Raw genomic sequence first — 15,766 nt, forward strand, 5'->3', positions numbered from 1 at the left:
CCCAGAGGGCCTCGGTGCCCGCCACGTGCTGTCTCCTCCCGCCAATAGGCAGAAGCGCCGCACTAGCCTGCTCCCGCCCCCCGGCGCGCAGGAGCCAATCGGAAGGGGTGTGTGTGCGAGCGCAGGCGAGGAGGGGGCTCGCTTAGCACCCGGAGGCCCTGCTCGCAGGTCCCGGGGTCCCGGTGGCGGCCGGAGCGGTCGGTCCGCAGGCGGCCGGTGGGTGGACCCCTCTCGCCCCACGCGCGCGCCGGCCTTACCCCCGGCCACCCTCCTCGGCTCCCGCTCGGCGGCGGTTCCTCCCCTTCCCCCAGCCCTGGCTCCGGGGGACCCCGCGATGCCGGTTCGCACCGAGTGTCCCCCGCCGGCCGGTGCCTCGGCCGCCTCCGCCGCCTCGCTCATCCCGCCGCCGCCCATCAACACGCAGCAGCCCGGTGTGGCCACCAGCCTGCTCTACAGCGGCTCTAAGTTCCGCGGCCACCAGAAGAGCAAGGGTAACTCGTACGACGTGGAGGTGGTGCTGCAGGTGAGCCGGCTGCCGGGCCTCTCGCGGCGCCCACTGGCGGGCCGCGCCGCCGCCCCCTCAAGCCCGCGGCCGCGGACGGGCCTCCTGCCCGGGCCTGCCGGGAGACTCCGGCGCGCCCCAACTCTGCGGGCCGGAGCCGGGGACCGGCGGCCTCAGACCCGGCCCTGCCTCCCCGTGGCCTGTCGCCCCAGGACCAGCCTTCCTTCTAGCCTTTCTCGGACCCCGAAGAGCTCTCCAGTGGTTCCCCTTGACTCGGGACCCTCCCAGGCCTGAGACGTGCCTGCTGCCCCTTTCGTTTTCCTCGGTCCCAGGAAGTCCAGGCTCTAGGGCCCGCCTCCTTCTCCTGGGGTTTCCTCCTTGGGGGACTTCCTCAGCCCTCTCCCTCCATTAGCCCCTGAGCTTGAGAGCCCCCAGCCCACCCTGATTCCTGCCCCACCCCCCAGGCCGGGCCCTCATCCTGGGTGGGCTCCTCATCGTCTGTTAAGAAGCTGGCCTCCTTGCCCCCCAACCCCTAGTCTCTTCCTGGCCCAGGCTTCTCGTACTCCCTACCCCTGCCCTCTGGCCACTTCCAGGCTACTCCCGGTCTCCCTGGCCTGTCTGCGCAGGTCTCCCTGTCCTACACCTCTGTTCTCCTCCTTCCTGGCTCCTCCAGGGGACCCTCTTTAGTGTTCTTAACTTTGATCGACATGGCCCGGGCTTCCTCCCAGTCTCTGATACCCATGTACTGGGAAATGTAACTCACCCGCTTTATTTCTCATACGGTATTTCCTTCCCGTGTCCACCCACCTCCCCCCATTTGACCTGGATTTCTGAGAACCTGCTGCCAGCCCCTAATGGCTTTGGAACTGCAGCTTCACCTGTCCCGGCCCTTTCCTGCACCTCACCCCTCTCATGCAAATGGGAGCACACTTGACATTTCTTCCCAGCCCAAGGAGATTGGCAGTGGTTGATACTCCTTTTTCTCTCCCTCCTAGAAAATTGTTCCTCCTCTCTAGCTGCCCAGACCTGCATCAGGACCCACCTCCTCCTCCCTTTGCCCCTTTGTCCTTAGTCTGAAAAGCCCCCCCAAACATCTGTCCTATTGAAAGGCTTTCCAGAAGCTTTGAGGTCTTGTGTGAGGACAGAACGTAGCAAGTGTCTTTTCCTTATGCTTGCCCTTTGCCCTTTAATAATTTTAAATCTTAAACAGCCTCTTTCCTGAGCAAGTAGTTCTCCCACCCAGAAAACAGCTGTGGATGCGTTTTCTTTCCACTAACTGCAGAGCATTCATCAGTCTCTTTTTTCTTACTGCTTTGTGGGAATAGATAATTTCTTTTGACTGGGAGAACTCCATTTCCGTGTTGTGTCTTTGGTCTATAAACTTAAATATCTATCATGAGCCACGATATTTATTGTAATTGAAAAAAATAAGAGTTCCCTGGCGGTCCAGTGGTTAGGATTCGGTGCTTTCACTGTCATGGCCCAGGTTCAGTCCCTGGTCAGGGAACTGAGATCCGGCAAGCTGCAAGGTACGGCCAAAAAAAAAAAAAAAAGTACCGTGGCTGAGTTATTTCAGTCTTCATAATGAGATGCCTAATGTGGCAATCCCCCTTCTCTTTTGCTTCAAATGTGAGAGTTTAGTAGGAAGTTACAGGCTTTTTTACTTTTTGCAGCTAATCATAAAATTCTAGAAGTGAGATCCCTGGTGAGGATCATGTTTTCAATGATCTTGAACTTGTGCCCTTTGTTGAGTTTGATGGTTTAGGATGGGGTCGGGGACAAGTGGCAGGGTAGCCAAGTGTCAAAAGAGAAGTTCACCTTGGTTACTGCAGCAGCTCCCCTCCCTTTCCTTAGTGTGTTGTTTCGGAATTCCTGTCAGGTGCCAACTTCCTTGTGAGCCTTTGGGAGTGGGGATTGAGTTGGTGCACGACTGGTAGGTCCCAGGGCGGCCCGAGTGGAGGACCTGGCTGGTGGCTGGAGGCCCCTTGGAGTGGGCCGTCTGATGGTGTGGGCAGCGGTCTCACCCAGGAATGCTGCGCTGTATCCGGACTGGTGAGTGGCTTGTCCGTCGTGGAGACAGTGGCGTGTGAATAGCTCCATCATCTGGTTTTTCAGCCAGGACTGGGTTCTTGGGCTCAACCTTCTTAGAATACTTAATGCTTTTTGTAACTTTATTTATTTCCTGTTTTCTTTCTGTTTTTCGTAACAGCTTTACTGAGATACTATGCACCTGTTGACACAATTCACACACTTAAGGTGTACAATTCAGTAGTGTTTTAGTGTAGTCACAAAGTTGTGTAACCGTCACTGCAATCTAATTTTAGAACGTCTTCATCATCCCCAAAAGAACCCTTAGCTGTCATGCCCCTCCAACCCTAGGCAACCCCTATTTTTTTTTTTCACCTAAGATTTGCTTATTCTGGACTTTTCATGTAAATGGAGTCATACAATAATGTGACCTTTCGTGTCTAGCTTCTTCCATTGAGCACAGCGTTTCAAGGTTCACCCACATCATAGCAGGTGTCAGTGCTTCCTGACTTTTTATCGTTGCCTAATAGTCCCCTGTGTGGATCTACAGCATTTTGTTTATCCATTGATCCGTCCACGAGTATTTGGATTTTTTCCACTCTGGGGCTATTATGAACACACTGCTGTGAGCATTCACGTACAAGTTCTTATGTGGACATACGTCTTCCTTTCTCCTGATGTCTCCCTACCAGTGGAATACTGGGTCATATGGTAATTATTTGTTTAACATTTGAGACTGATTTCCAAAGTGGCTGCATCATTTTGCATTCCCACCAGCAGCGTCTGAGGCTCCAGTTTCTCCATATCCTCGTCAACACTTGTTATTGTCCCTCTTTTTGATTGCAGCCATCCTAGTGGGTGTGAGGTGGTATCTCATTGTGGTTTTGATTTGAACTTCCGGGACGACTAACAACATTGGGCCTCTTTTCATGTGCTTCTGGAGTGCCTTTTTTTTTTTGGAAATTCCAGTTTAAAGAGTTCCTCAAACGTTTGTAAGATTCTGACTGCTCTTTTTGTTGTTGTTGTTTTGTTACTGTGATTGCTCTCTTTCTCCTCTGCCATCCAAGAAACTAAGAGTGAAGTGAAGGCCAGGTCACTGTGGAAGGCATATTAAAAAGAGCAGCTGTTGGGCACAGCTGTGCTGCACGACCTTCTTCCTGAGCGTTTGCCTTGTTATCTTTCTCGTTGAGATGCCGGCCCGTTGTTCAGTTGAAGCTCTCTGCGCTATCGTGGGTTTGAGATCAAGATCAATTTGGGCAGAAAGGGAGAGACACATGCTTGGATGGAGGCCAGAATGAAATTCTGATTCTTGAGCAGGTGATAATCCATGCAAAATGTTAGCCAATTTACAGTGCAGTTTTTAATCTTATTAGCAAGTATCCTTGCCACCTGATACCCTTTCTGGCAGCTGTGAAACCCCAAACTATATTGAAATTCAGTGAGAATTGCATCCTTGAAACTTAAGGCCTTGGGTTAGAGCTGTGTGTCTTTTAACACAACTTTTTTACTGACCCCTGTGAGTTCGGATCAGCTGCTCGATGCTGTCCGATGCCCAGGTCAGCAGGTGAGGACGTTTGCAGGGCTGTGGTCGTTTTCAGGTGGAGACCGTTGTCCCCAACACCGGACCGTGGGACCGCCCCAGCTTCGTTGAAGCGCGCTTGCTTTGGTGCTGACCTCATCTGGCTGGCTGAGTTCACTGCAGCTTTTAAGCACTGCCTTGGTGTGTTTGACTCATGGTGTATTGGAAGTAGTTGAGTCCCCAGATCTGATAAATGCCACAAAATGTTCCTAGTTTCTTAAATGAGGCCTCACTCAATGTTGAACACTTAGCGTGCCACAGGACCTGTGAGCCCCGGGCTGCGCTGGGCGTGCCGGCCTCCAGGCTCTCTCGCCCCCCACCCGCCTGCCGCCCTGCCCTCGAAGGGGCCTCTGCCTGCCGGCCGTGCTCCTGCTGTCTCCTGCTGGACCCTCCATTGGTAACGAGGCTGTGTGTGTCTTTTCAGCACGTGGACACGGGGAACTCATACCTCTGTGGGTATCTGAAGATCAAAGGACTTACTGAGGTAAGCGCCCCTCCCACGGGCAGGAGCTGGAGCGGGCCTCGGTCCTGAAGGGCCAGCAACCTTGACTCCTCAGGCCTGATTCAGGAGCCCCATTTCTAAGTGTGGTTCTTGCAGGGGGAGCGTAGAGCAGGCAGTTTGGACGTGTCCTGTTGCAAAGCACGCGGACTCACAGACCGTTGACGTTTATAAACAGGTCACCATGTGCCCAATGCTACTGATTTTACTTTAATTCTTTTTTTTTTTTTTTTTTTTGTGGTATGTGGGCCTCTCACTGTTGTGGCCTCTCCCGTTGCGGAGCACAGGCTCCGGACGCACAGGCCCAGCGGCCATGGCTCATGGGCCCAGCCGCTCCGCGGCATGTGGGATCTTCCCAGACCGGGGCACAAACCCGTTTCCCCTGCATCGGCAGGCGGACTCTCAACCACTGCGCCACCAGGGAAGCCCACTTTAATCCTTTTTGAGGAGAACAAACATAGTAAGAACATAGCCGTCACAGTCAGTTTCAGCCTCTGGGCGAGCATCATTCCTCCGAGGACTGAGGTCTTCGCAGTTCGAAAACGTAGGTGTTTTCCTTTCTTTGAACCACCTTAAACCTCAGAACTCCTGGGAATATCGGAGGCAAGAGAGAGTGTGCTTTCTTTTCCCGCTGGTGAGCGGGCAGGAGGAGGGCCTGGCGCCGCCTGGCCAAGGGTTAGGGGCCGCGGCGTTCGGCAGCGCTGTGCGCAGGGGCTGGTGGGCATCCTCGCACCGCCTCTTCTGGCCCCACGACTGTCACCTCTGTCCATTCCCGTTTCCTCATCTGCGAGGTGAGAGCTCCAGGTGCCTGCTCTGTCTCCCGGGGAAGACGCAGGCTCAGTGAGTGGGAGGCTCCGAGGGACCTGACAGGGCTGGTCCTCCTCGGTCTGGAAACACTTGTTTCCGTCGCCCCCGTTCCTCCTGTTCTCCTACTTCCCCACCGGGAGTCTGAGAATCTCCTGTGAAATGTGTTGTTGAGACAAAAAGGTATCTCTTCCCTCCTCTAGAAAACATATCCAATCAAGTAGGGGTAGAAAATGACAGCACAAGGAAGGGTTCTCACCCGTGGGTTTGTGCTAGTAGAAGACACACAGGAAACAGAATATGCTCAGCTCTTAGGTGGCCAAACACATTTGCTGAGCGCAGAACACAAACATTTAACTTCATAAGGAAACCAGCAAAATCTGTGACGTGGGATGTGGACACCGATTCCAAATGGTCACAGGAAGCTTTGTGGAAATGGTTAAGTAGGATTAAAAATCCACAAACCGTGTACGGAAATGCTGTGGACGTCCCACTGGAAGCAGGTGGCGCTAATGAAGGGAAGCACCCCCGAGCCACCTACAGCCAGGCTCCTCTGAGGGGACGGGGTGCTGGCTTGGCCCTTCCCTGGGCCCGGCCCTTCCCGCCTGAAGCCGCCTTTTACTAGAGGAGGGCTGTGTTTCCTGAGGCCCTTCGTCCTGCCCGAACGTCAGGAGTCTGTGAATTCATCTTTTTTAATAACTTTTTATATCTCAGTCCCTTTACTGAGATATATTTCACATAGCATACATTCACCCATTTACAATGTGCAATCTAGGACCTCCCTGGCAATCGAGTGGTTAGGGCTCCGCGCTTCCACTGCAGGGGGCACGGGTTCCATCCCTGGTTGGGGAACTAAGATCCCGCAACACGCGGCCAAAAAAAAAAAAAGTGTACAACGTGTTAGCTTTCAGTATAGTCACAGCATTGTACAACTATCTAACAGTTTTTTAAGTTACAAATCTAGTACATGGTCACTGTGGATAATTGGTAAAATGCAGAAAAGGGTGACGATTCTTTGAATGGTTTTACACCTGTTATAAAACACAGTTAACCATTTTTGTTTGCTTTTCCATTTATAGTTGTCGAAAAAGCAAATAGGTGATTTACTTTAATGTAACTGAACGGTTTGGGTCATAGTCATGTTCTTCCTCGTCTGTACGAGAAATAGGGAAAATTCACTGTTACACTGGAGATAAATTGCCTCTTATCTGCCTTACATTCACAAATAAGTACAGTTTTTGAAGTTTGTGTGCCTTGTGGAAATTAAATCCCAGAATTGTGAGAATGGGTGTCAAATAACATTCTCTTTGCAGTCCCGAGCCAGCCGCCCGCAGGGAGAGGGGCATCCCTGGGGAGGCCCAGCGGAGGCGGCTGGCACCCGGCCTGGGAGCCCAGCCTGGGGGTGTCATGGTCAGGCCTGCCACGCACTCTCCAGACAGTTTTGGATGCTCTCGAGGCTGAACCAGGGAGCTGGTCACACTATCCAGAGCCACAGGTGCTCTTTTACTGCTGGTTTCAGAAGTTCTTGCTGACTTACTGGCCAGTCAAACGTTGACCCCCCACCAGAAGGCAGGTCTTCACGGAAAGCTGGAGCCACCTCCAGGTAGGTAAGCCTGGAGTCAGTGAGGGCAGTGGGACCTGGCGCAAGGAGCCCACCCCCCGGGGGTGCTGGCCACACCCACCCCCTTTGTGACCACCCCCCCCCCCCCCGACTGTAGTCAGGGCTTGAACGTCCTTGCCTGCCCTGTGAGAGGCTTTGTCTTTTTGGTTCCTTCTGTGCACATGACTCTCATTCATTAGGTGTTTATTTTATTTAATTTTGGAAGTTTGTGGGTACCTTGTGGTCACCCTGGTAGATTGCCTGAAACATTTTAGAGAGAAGTCGGGGCAGAATCACTTTTTAGGAAAACTCGTGACTTGAACATAAGTATGTTCTTTGTGTTATAATAGGAGGACTTGATCATTTATCTTTCTATTTTAGGGAAGTCTTGATAAAACTCAGGAAGTCACTATACCGTCTATATCTTTTTATTTAACATCTCAAGTCTGCTGTCAGCTTACACAGAACTTTTTCCCTTAGCAGTCCTTCCTAAAACGGATGAGTATAGTTTGGTTTATACCTTTAAAAATCAGGTTTCCGGGCTTCCCTGGTGGCGCAGTGTTTGAGAGTCTGCCTGCCGATGCAGGGGACACGGGTTCGTGCCCCGGTCCGGGAAGATCCCACGTGCTGCGGAGCGGCTGGGCCCGTGAGCCATGGCCGCTGAGCCTGCGCGTCCGGACCTGTGCTCCACAACGGGAGAAGCCATAGCAGTGAGAGGCCCGCATACCACAAAAAAAAAAAAAAAAAAAAAAAATCAGGTTTCCACTTAGGAACTTATCTCCTCTTTAATCTCTTCACTCTGTATCTATAAATATCTGTTTGAGGAACCCAGCACCAGTGTTGGGGTAAGGGCTGCGGTTTCGGGGGGGTGGCAAATCTGTAGAGTTTCGAGCTCACTGCTACGAGGACAGGCTGCCTGGGTGGGTGCGGTAAAGCAGCCATGGCCTTTCTGGAAGCCCTGGTCCACGTGGCAGGCGAGCCAGGAGAAGTGGCAAAGCCATGGGAACAGATTTGTTTTAAACGGGTAGTTAAGTTTGATGCCGATTGAGAGGGGCTTACGTGGGGTGAGAAGAAGAAAGCGGGACCTCTGTGGTCCCAGGATTTTAGGGCAGTGACCCTTGCTCTGCCAGGCGGTGGGTCTTCACCGCACCCTCGGGAGGTACCTGGGCCGGGTGGGTGGTGCTGAGGGGCCACCTGGCAGGTGGGTTGGCTGGTTTCTAGAAATGCAGAGAAACAGTACACTTCTTGGTGCTTCCTTACCATCAGAGGAACAAGTAGCAAGGTTGCCTGGAGTATTCCAAGCACCCAATCAGGATGACGGCTTATTTTTCCAGCGGTTGTGACTTCCCAGAGCAGACGTGATTTATCAATGTTTCCCATCGTATAAGCTGTCTTAGTTCATGCAATAGAATTATATGCATGCCTAATACATGAAGGTATTCTACCAACCTCCCCCTGCCCCCCAAACCTGAAGAGTTGGCATAAGAGGCTGAGCCAGTTTGAGAAGCAGTGGCTGGGCTGTGGCACGAGGGAGATGGAGCTTGATTTTGGAGCCTCTGTGGGTATTCGCCTTGGAAAGTAAAACCTATCAAGTTACCATCTGCTTTGTATTCAGAAATAACCTGTCCAAATATCTTTTCTGAGCCATCAACACTTAACAAGTGCGCCAAAGAAGGGTTCTCTGCTTCTGGCAAAGGCCCTGGAATCCAACAGACCCCCTCCCCCCAGCCCCTTCACTTCAGGCTCCCTCCACGGCCGTGGGCATCGCTGGTCTGGGTGGTTGCTCAGCAGTGTGGTCATTTCTGCAAAGTTTTGGGGAGAAATTACAGCAAGGTTGGTTTTTTCCTTTGTGAAAGGTTACAACCCCTGTTTGACATCGTGTTTGACATTTGGGTTCTTACCATAGGAGTATCCAACCCTCACGACCTTCTTTGAAGGAGAAATAATCAGCAAAAAGCACCCTTTCTTAACCCGAAAGTGGGATGCAGATGAGGATGTTGACCGGAAGCACTGGGTGAGTGCCCCTCTGCTCTGGGCCCCCGGGGGCTTGTGGCACCATCCCTCTCCAGCCACTGTTCCTTTCTCCCCACCTCTGCTCTGGGGAAGCCTGCGAACCGTCCCTGACAGCCTCTGCCTTTAGGGTGGGCCTGGGGCGGAGGTGCGGGTTCCCCCTCATGGGCAGGACCTCAGGGCCGCTCCGCCCCTGGAAACGCCCTCACCTATCAAGCCCGGGTGTGTGCTCGCAGCTGTGAGCTCCTCAAGACAGCTCAGAGCTCCTCCTCGAGCCTTTTCACCAGGACCACGCAAGTCTTGTGTCTTTAAAAACCCATTTCTCAGCTGGTCGTTAGAGCCTTTTGGCTTAGCTGGCTGTGGCGAGGATGAACTTTGGTTTCACACCGAGGAAGTCCAGTGCGCTCACCCCTAAACCACCCAGGATGAGGTGTCAGTAGTGAAGATTCCAGAGCAACTCACTGTCCCCGCCACCACTCCTGGCTGCGTACGCGCGCTCCTGCTTCCGGGCCCAGGGCCTCCCAGGGGGCCCCTCCTGCAGACACTCTGAGTCAGCGTCCTTGTAGGTGAGCTGCTTTCTCATACTTGAGTTAGGAAAGAAACATCTATCAAATGCTGAGTTTTGATTGAATTTAAACTTGAGCTTTTAAATTTTAAATACATGTTTTGGCTCTTGTAGCAAGCAGACGCTGAGGTAGACGGCCACCTGTGTTTCTAATAGGAGAGTACGAACGGGAGCCGAGCGTCTGGAAGTTGGGGAGCCTGGAAGGTGCCACTGTCGGGGAGCACCCCTGGGAGCCGTCAGGCCCCGCCCTGGCCGGCTCTCCCCACCCGGCACCCCCCTCTCCTGCACAGCCCAGCCAGCACACGGCCTGTCTTCCTTCCAACTTTGTTTTCCATTTCAAATTGGTCCTGCGAAAAGCAAGGTTTTTGAGGCCCAATGAAAACTCAGTTTGAGGCTGGTTGGCTGCAGCCTGGAGAGCAGCCCGAACTTCCCGTTGCCTTTTGTTAGAGCTGGAGACACCCGGCCTCCGGCCTTCCTATGCTGGGTTGAACTATGTTGAGTGAAAGAGGGGCCGGGAAGGCCACCCTGGGCCCCGGCCTGCTGGGAGTGCGAGGTCGGGCGTCTGCACGGTTTCCCTCCAGGAGCGCTGGCTGCCTTCGCGGGACTCAGGGTTTCCCGATGCCCTCCCCCCACATGGGATTCCCAGACTCCCACGTGGGCCCCAAGGGCTCTGAGTGCCCCTCTGTCTGTTGGGGAGCCACGATGTCTACTGCACACTGGGATCAGGACACTGTAGTTCACCCTCGAGTTTTCCTGAATGAGATTTGAAGTGGGTATTATGATAAAGTGATAAAAGATTATGGTGATTATCATAAAGATTCATCACACATAATCTACTTAAAATAAAAATATCTGTGTGACAGATTCTATGACTTAACACCTCTCTGTCTTAACTTCTTATTCAGGAGGCTTTTTATAGAATTAATACATACTTATTTTTAAATATTTGGAAAAAACAAAAGCAAAACATTTATGATGGCACACACCTAAAGCTAAAGCAGGGGTTAACCTTTTCCTAAATCTCTTTTGAGTATATGTACTTCATTTATTTTTTTTTTTTTTAAAGAAAATCATGATCATAAGGTACAACTTTGTTGCCGTAACCAAGTGTTACTTGTTTCTGGTCTCAACTAGCTGGCCCCAAGCCGCCAGGCCACTGCGTTGTCAGGGGACCCCACTTTACTAACCCCCCCCAACCCTGGCACTACAGGCTGGTTCAGCCTGAGTCTTTGCCTTCGTTGGTTGATGTACGGAGACCCTGTCCCTGATCGTCCGGCTGCGTCTGTCTGGGGTAAGGTGTGAGAGAAGGCCCGGGGTTACATCCATCCCCATTCGGCGGCCTTTCCAGGGCGCGTTAACTAGGCAGGCATAGGGTCTGGGTGTCTGCCCCAGGGTCCAGGCCCCAGTGCGTGGGGTGACCAGACGCTCCCTGCCCACCAGCCGCTGCCTCGCCCTGGAGGGACCACTGCACCGGCCCAGCACACCCGCCACCCCCTCTGTCCCTCATTCTCATGCTCTGCTTTTGGCTTTCAGGGCAAGTTTCTGGCTTTTTATCAGTATGCAAAATCGTTTAATTCAGACGACTTTGATTACGAAGAGCTGAAGAATGGGGACTATGTCTTCATGAGGTGGAAGGTAAGGCTGCCTGGCTGTGCTGGGCCTGTGGTGTGGCCCCTGGGCCCCAGGCCCATGCTCACTCTCCGTGTGGAGCAGGGACAGCTCCGGGCGGGACCCTCCACTTGTGTCCTCTCCCTTTGTTCTCTCCGGCGACCCTGCAGGCCGGGTCATCCCAAGTGTCCTGTGTACTCGGGAGACCCCCATCGTCTCAGCCCCTAAGTGACCTCGCCCAGGCACCGTCATGGTGCCCCCGGTCCCTCCAGCTCAGGAAACACGGGGCCGGGGACAGAATTTGGGTTTTCCCCCAGCCCTTGAGAACCCCATCGGGCCGGGCTCGCTAGGTTGGCTCTGGTGCCCCCTTTGGTGTTTCCTGGGTTAGAGCCACAGGGTACTGAATTCAGGAGGCGAGTGTGTGAAATCACTTCGAGAACCTACACCCACCTCCAACCCCTCACCCCCAACCTGTAGGGAAAAAGCCGCTTTATGGTGAAATCTCGCCGGCTTTCCTACAGACGAATCCTGTAGCACCTTCATTCCCTGTCTGTGTTTCTGTGGTGAGAATTGGGGCGGGGGCTTGGCCCTGGCAGTAGACAGGCAGGTGCCGGGGGAAAACCTGAGTCCCACCCCACAGCCGGCCAACTAAACAACCCACTAAAGGAAGCGTCGGGTGAGGCTCCACTTTAAAATTAATTTGAAAAACTACAATTTCAGAGCCTGGGGAAAGGGAAGGAGAGTTGCTTGGTCTCCAAGAGTTTCTCACGCAGGGAGATTCCCCTGTGGGCTGCCTAGGCCTCCCGGGGGCCCTGACCTCGCCCCCCAGGGGACTGGCTCCACCCGGGTTCTGAGGAGGGCAGCACCGTTCTGACCGCTGCTGATGGGGGGATCCCCAGGGCGAGCGAGCTCCACCTGCCCTCGGGGTGAGGCCCGGGCCATAGACGTGACCCTCGGCTCTCAAGGTGACCGGGATAGTAGCGACGGCTCCTGAGGTGCAGCAGAAGCGTGAGTCGGCGGCTCAGGGGTGGGAAGGTTTTGACGCACTCTCGAGGCGTGGGCACCGCGGCGCCCACTCTTGGCTCTGACCCCGGTGACCTCGACACGTGGTAGCCATGTTTGTACGTTGAACATGCGGGTGGCTCGGGGGTTCACAGTTGCCTAGCAAGCCACCTGCAGGGGGGCAGGGAGGCCTGGGGGGCCGGAGCCCCGGCGCTGACCCTCCATCCCCATCCACGTGCAGGAGCAGTTCCTGGTCCCGGACCACACGATCAAGGACATCAGCGGTGCTTCCTTTGCCGGCTTTTACTACATCTGCTTCCAGAAGTCAGCAGCCTCTATAGAGGGCTACTATTACCACAGGAGCTCGGAATGGTAAGGACCAGCCGCCGAGGCCTCATTTCTTGAGGGGCTCACTTCCGTCCACAGGGCAGTGTAAACGAGGTAAAAAAATGAAGTTCTGGGTACAGGAACTCATAGCCAAACGCTTTTAAGCAGCAAATATTTTCAGCTATGTCTATCTCAATCTTGTAGGTCTTGTATTTACTCCTCCCCAATTTAATCAGTAACTAAAGTGTTAGACCCCGCTGTGGACAGTGGGAACTTGGCTGTCAGTGGCCTTTTTAATTTTGTGCTCACGCTCCCGCCTGGTGCCGGCCGGTGACCAGCACTCACGGGCACGGTCGGCCCTGCCCTGGGCCTCTGCCACGGTAACGGCTGCGTGCCACCCCAGGGCTGGCGTTTGCCACCTTTGCGGGCCTTCTCGTGGCTCCTTGAGCTTTTGTAAGTGCCCCGTTATCTCTGAGGGGCAGACAGTATCATGAAATACCTGATTTCCTCTCTGAATGTGGAAATTATTTCCTTGCGACTTTTGCACACTTTGAAGGCTCCTGCGGGATGCTGCATGGGGCTACCCAGCGACAACCGAGTGCCCGGGGCTCCATGCAGCCCCAGCCTCTGTGGGAGCAGCCATCGTTGCGGTGTCAACACCTGTTCAGCTTTCAAATGAGTTTCTTTTTTGGGGGGGGTTCGCGGGCCTCTCACTGTTGTGGCCTCTCCCGCTGCAGAGCACAGGCTCTGGACGCACAGGCTCAGCGGCCACGGCTCACGGGCCCAGCCGCTCCGCAGCATGTGGGATCTTCCCGGACCGGGGCACAAACCCGTGTCCCCTGCATTGGCAGGCGGATTCTTAACCACTGCACCACCAGGGAAATCCCCATCGTCCCTTCTTCTTGATGTTTTGGGTAAGAGATAAACTGCTTAGGCTTCCCTGCTGGCGCGGTGGTTGAGTCCGCCTGCCGATGCAGGGGACACAGGTTTGTGCCCCGGTCCGGGAAGATCCCACAGGCCGCGGAGCGGTTGGGCCCGTGAGCCGTGGCCGCTGAGCCTGCGCGTCTGGAGCCTGTGCTCCGCAACGGGAGAGGCCACAACAGTGAGAGGCCCACGTACCGCAAAAAAAAAAAAAAAAAAAAAAGGACCGGGTGGGCGGGGGAAGCCGACACACTGAGCGTCCCCGAACGGGGACTGTCCCGCCCTGTTTATCCTTCATCTGCTTCCCTCCTCGGAGCACCCGTCATGGGGGCGCACACCCTGCAGAGCCCTCGGATGCTCTAACAGCCGTGTCTAGGGAGAAGGAAGATGAAGTCGCGAAGGTTGGGGGTGGTGGCTGTGACGTCATCGATCCCAAGCTCCCCGGATCCGTGCTCTGCAGATCGCACGGCTTTGGAGGGAAGCAGGGCGGTGGGGAGGGGTGGAGGGCCTGGTCTGCACCCTCCCCCAGAGGACTTGGCCTCTCGTTTCCCGAGCAGCCTGTCGTTGCTTCAGGATTGGAACCGGGCCTACAAACAGCAGGTTTTCTGCGTAGTTCAGGAGGATTAACCAGAGAAATGGAAACAAGGCCAAGCTCAGTTCCCCTGACGAAGTCTGAGATGAGCTTGCGTTTCATCTGGGCGTGGGCTCTGCGGGCGCCGATGGGGCAGGTTCCACACCCTGTGCTGGTTTGCAGGATGTTCTAACGATCCCCCCACCACCCTCCTCTCCTCCCCACAGGTATCAGTCGCTCAATCTCACTCATGTTCCAGAACACAGCGCGCCCATCTATGAATTCCGGTGACAGCGGTCCAGGACAGCAACCAAATAAACTGAACTTGGCAAAAAAGAACTTTGCCAAGAAAACTGTGTACCTGCCAGAACCAGGAGAACGTGTGTTCCTGTTTCTTCACGAGCAGACTCGCATCAGAAAGCATGAATGTCAACCCACGGCATCCGAGGAGTGTGGCCGACCGGCAAGGGCAGGTGGAGGGCAGCCTCGGTTCCTCTTCCCTCTCTGTGGCAGTTTGGTCTTAAGCTGTTTTTAAGCTACCGTAAATGCACTTTTCCTTCTGCACAGCTGACTTCTGTATCACTGAGACGCACATCCCTTCCTCCACGCCCCCCTCCAGCCCTGGCCCCCCTCGGCCTTGGTGCTCAGTGGTCCCCACCAGGCCCCCCGCCCCCTGGTTGCTTACTCTGGTAGCTAAAGGGAAGGCCGAGCCCAGCAGCCGTGCGCCTCCGGAGCCCTGTGCAGGGAGGCGGCCGATCGCTCGGCGGGGTTGGGGCACTGCCAGCCCTGGGATGCTCACGCTGAGCTAGTCAGTGGCCGGCAGCTCCCCTGGGCCTGCTGTCCAGGTCACAGGATTTAAGGCTTCCAGATCCCTGGCAGGGACAGATTCCCGTCCTGCTCACTCAGCACGTTTGCTCCAAACTTTTGAACTTGAGGGCAATACTAAACTTAAAAAAAAAAAAAAAAAAAAAATTTTATTACAAAATTATTTTTATGGTCCCTTTAACAAGGACCCTATGGCAAATGCACAATTATTCAGAATTACATTTTATCGTTTTCACATTGAAAACAGCAAATGTTGACTTAGTAGTTTTTATACCTATATCTATTTGTAAATGTATATTTAATCAGCCAGCCGTTTGAAACTGGTCATGTGGTACAGAAGTTTTGCAGCATTGCGTCGGTCACAGCGCTAACCGTGAGAGCCATTTCGGGGGCCAGTTTAGCATTTGTGCGTCCTCCTTTCGCTACTCAGAACGGCAGTGCTTCGTGGCGCCCTTTCCCGTGAGGCAGAAGGGGCCGCTCTCCCAAAACCGCAGCTCAGCAGCGTTGGCGTGGGGGAGGGCTGGGAGCATGAGCACTCCCAAAGGGCTCGAGGCTCACGTGCCAAAGTGTGTGTGTGTCTGTGCGCGTGCAGTTGTGTTGTTTCAGTGTTTAGAAAGCTTCATAGCGTGGCATCCGCTGTAGCACACAGACGTGGGCAGGACTTGGGGGATTGGCATTTGCTGGTGCTTTACAAGACTTGCTCAGAATACTGGAGGGAAAGCTTTAACAACGAGGTAGTATTTTAACCCACGGGAGCAAAACAAACGTGAGGTGCATGTCCACGGGCGGAGTAAGAAAGCACAAAGCCCTTCCGTCTAGGTGCGTGGTGGGGCAATCTTTTATTCCCAAAAAGTGACTTTCGTTTATTGACGTACGTACTGTATGTTCCTGAGGTTGAGTCAGGAGAAGCCTTAAAGGAGAAGTG

At 54.0% G+C, this 15,766-nt stretch overlaps 1 protein-coding gene across 1 annotated transcript; it reads left to right on the forward strand.

The window, feature by feature from the left end:
- Positions 1–89: 89 nt before the first annotated feature.
- On the forward strand, positions 90–14,580 carry GID4 (GID complex subunit 4 homolog). Its single transcript, XM_082605347.1, has 6 exons — positions 90–523; positions 4,534–4,593; positions 8,919–9,026; positions 11,121–11,222; positions 12,439–12,569; positions 14,244–14,580. Exons 1-6 carry the CDS (start codon positions 335–337, stop codon positions 14,305–14,307), a joined length of 654 nt encoding a protein of 217 aa, XP_082461473.1. The 5' UTR covers positions 90–334; the 3' UTR covers positions 14,308–14,580.
- Positions 14,581–15,766: the final 1,186 nt, after the last annotated feature.

Source organism: Mesoplodon mirus, assembly GCF_964341445.2.
Source record: "Mesoplodon mirus genome assembly, chromosome: 18".
NCBI classification, from domain to species: Eukaryota; Metazoa; Chordata; class Mammalia; order Artiodactyla; family Ziphiidae; genus Mesoplodon; species Mesoplodon mirus.

Excerpts from the sequence above, each read along its gene's own strand:
- GID4 (XM_082605347.1), top strand. The coding sequence starts at position 335 with ATGCCGGTTCGCACCGAGTGTCCCCCGCCGGCCGGTGCCTCGGCCGCC. Across the intron at positions 9,027-11,120 it reads ATGTTGACCGGAAGCACTGG|GGCAAGTTTCTGGCTTTTTA; the intron begins GTGAGTGCCCCT and ends TTTGGCTTTCAG. Across the intron at positions 12,570-14,243 it reads TACCACAGGAGCTCGGAATG|GTATCAGTCGCTCAATCTCA; the intron begins GTAAGGACCAGC and ends TCCTCCCCACAG.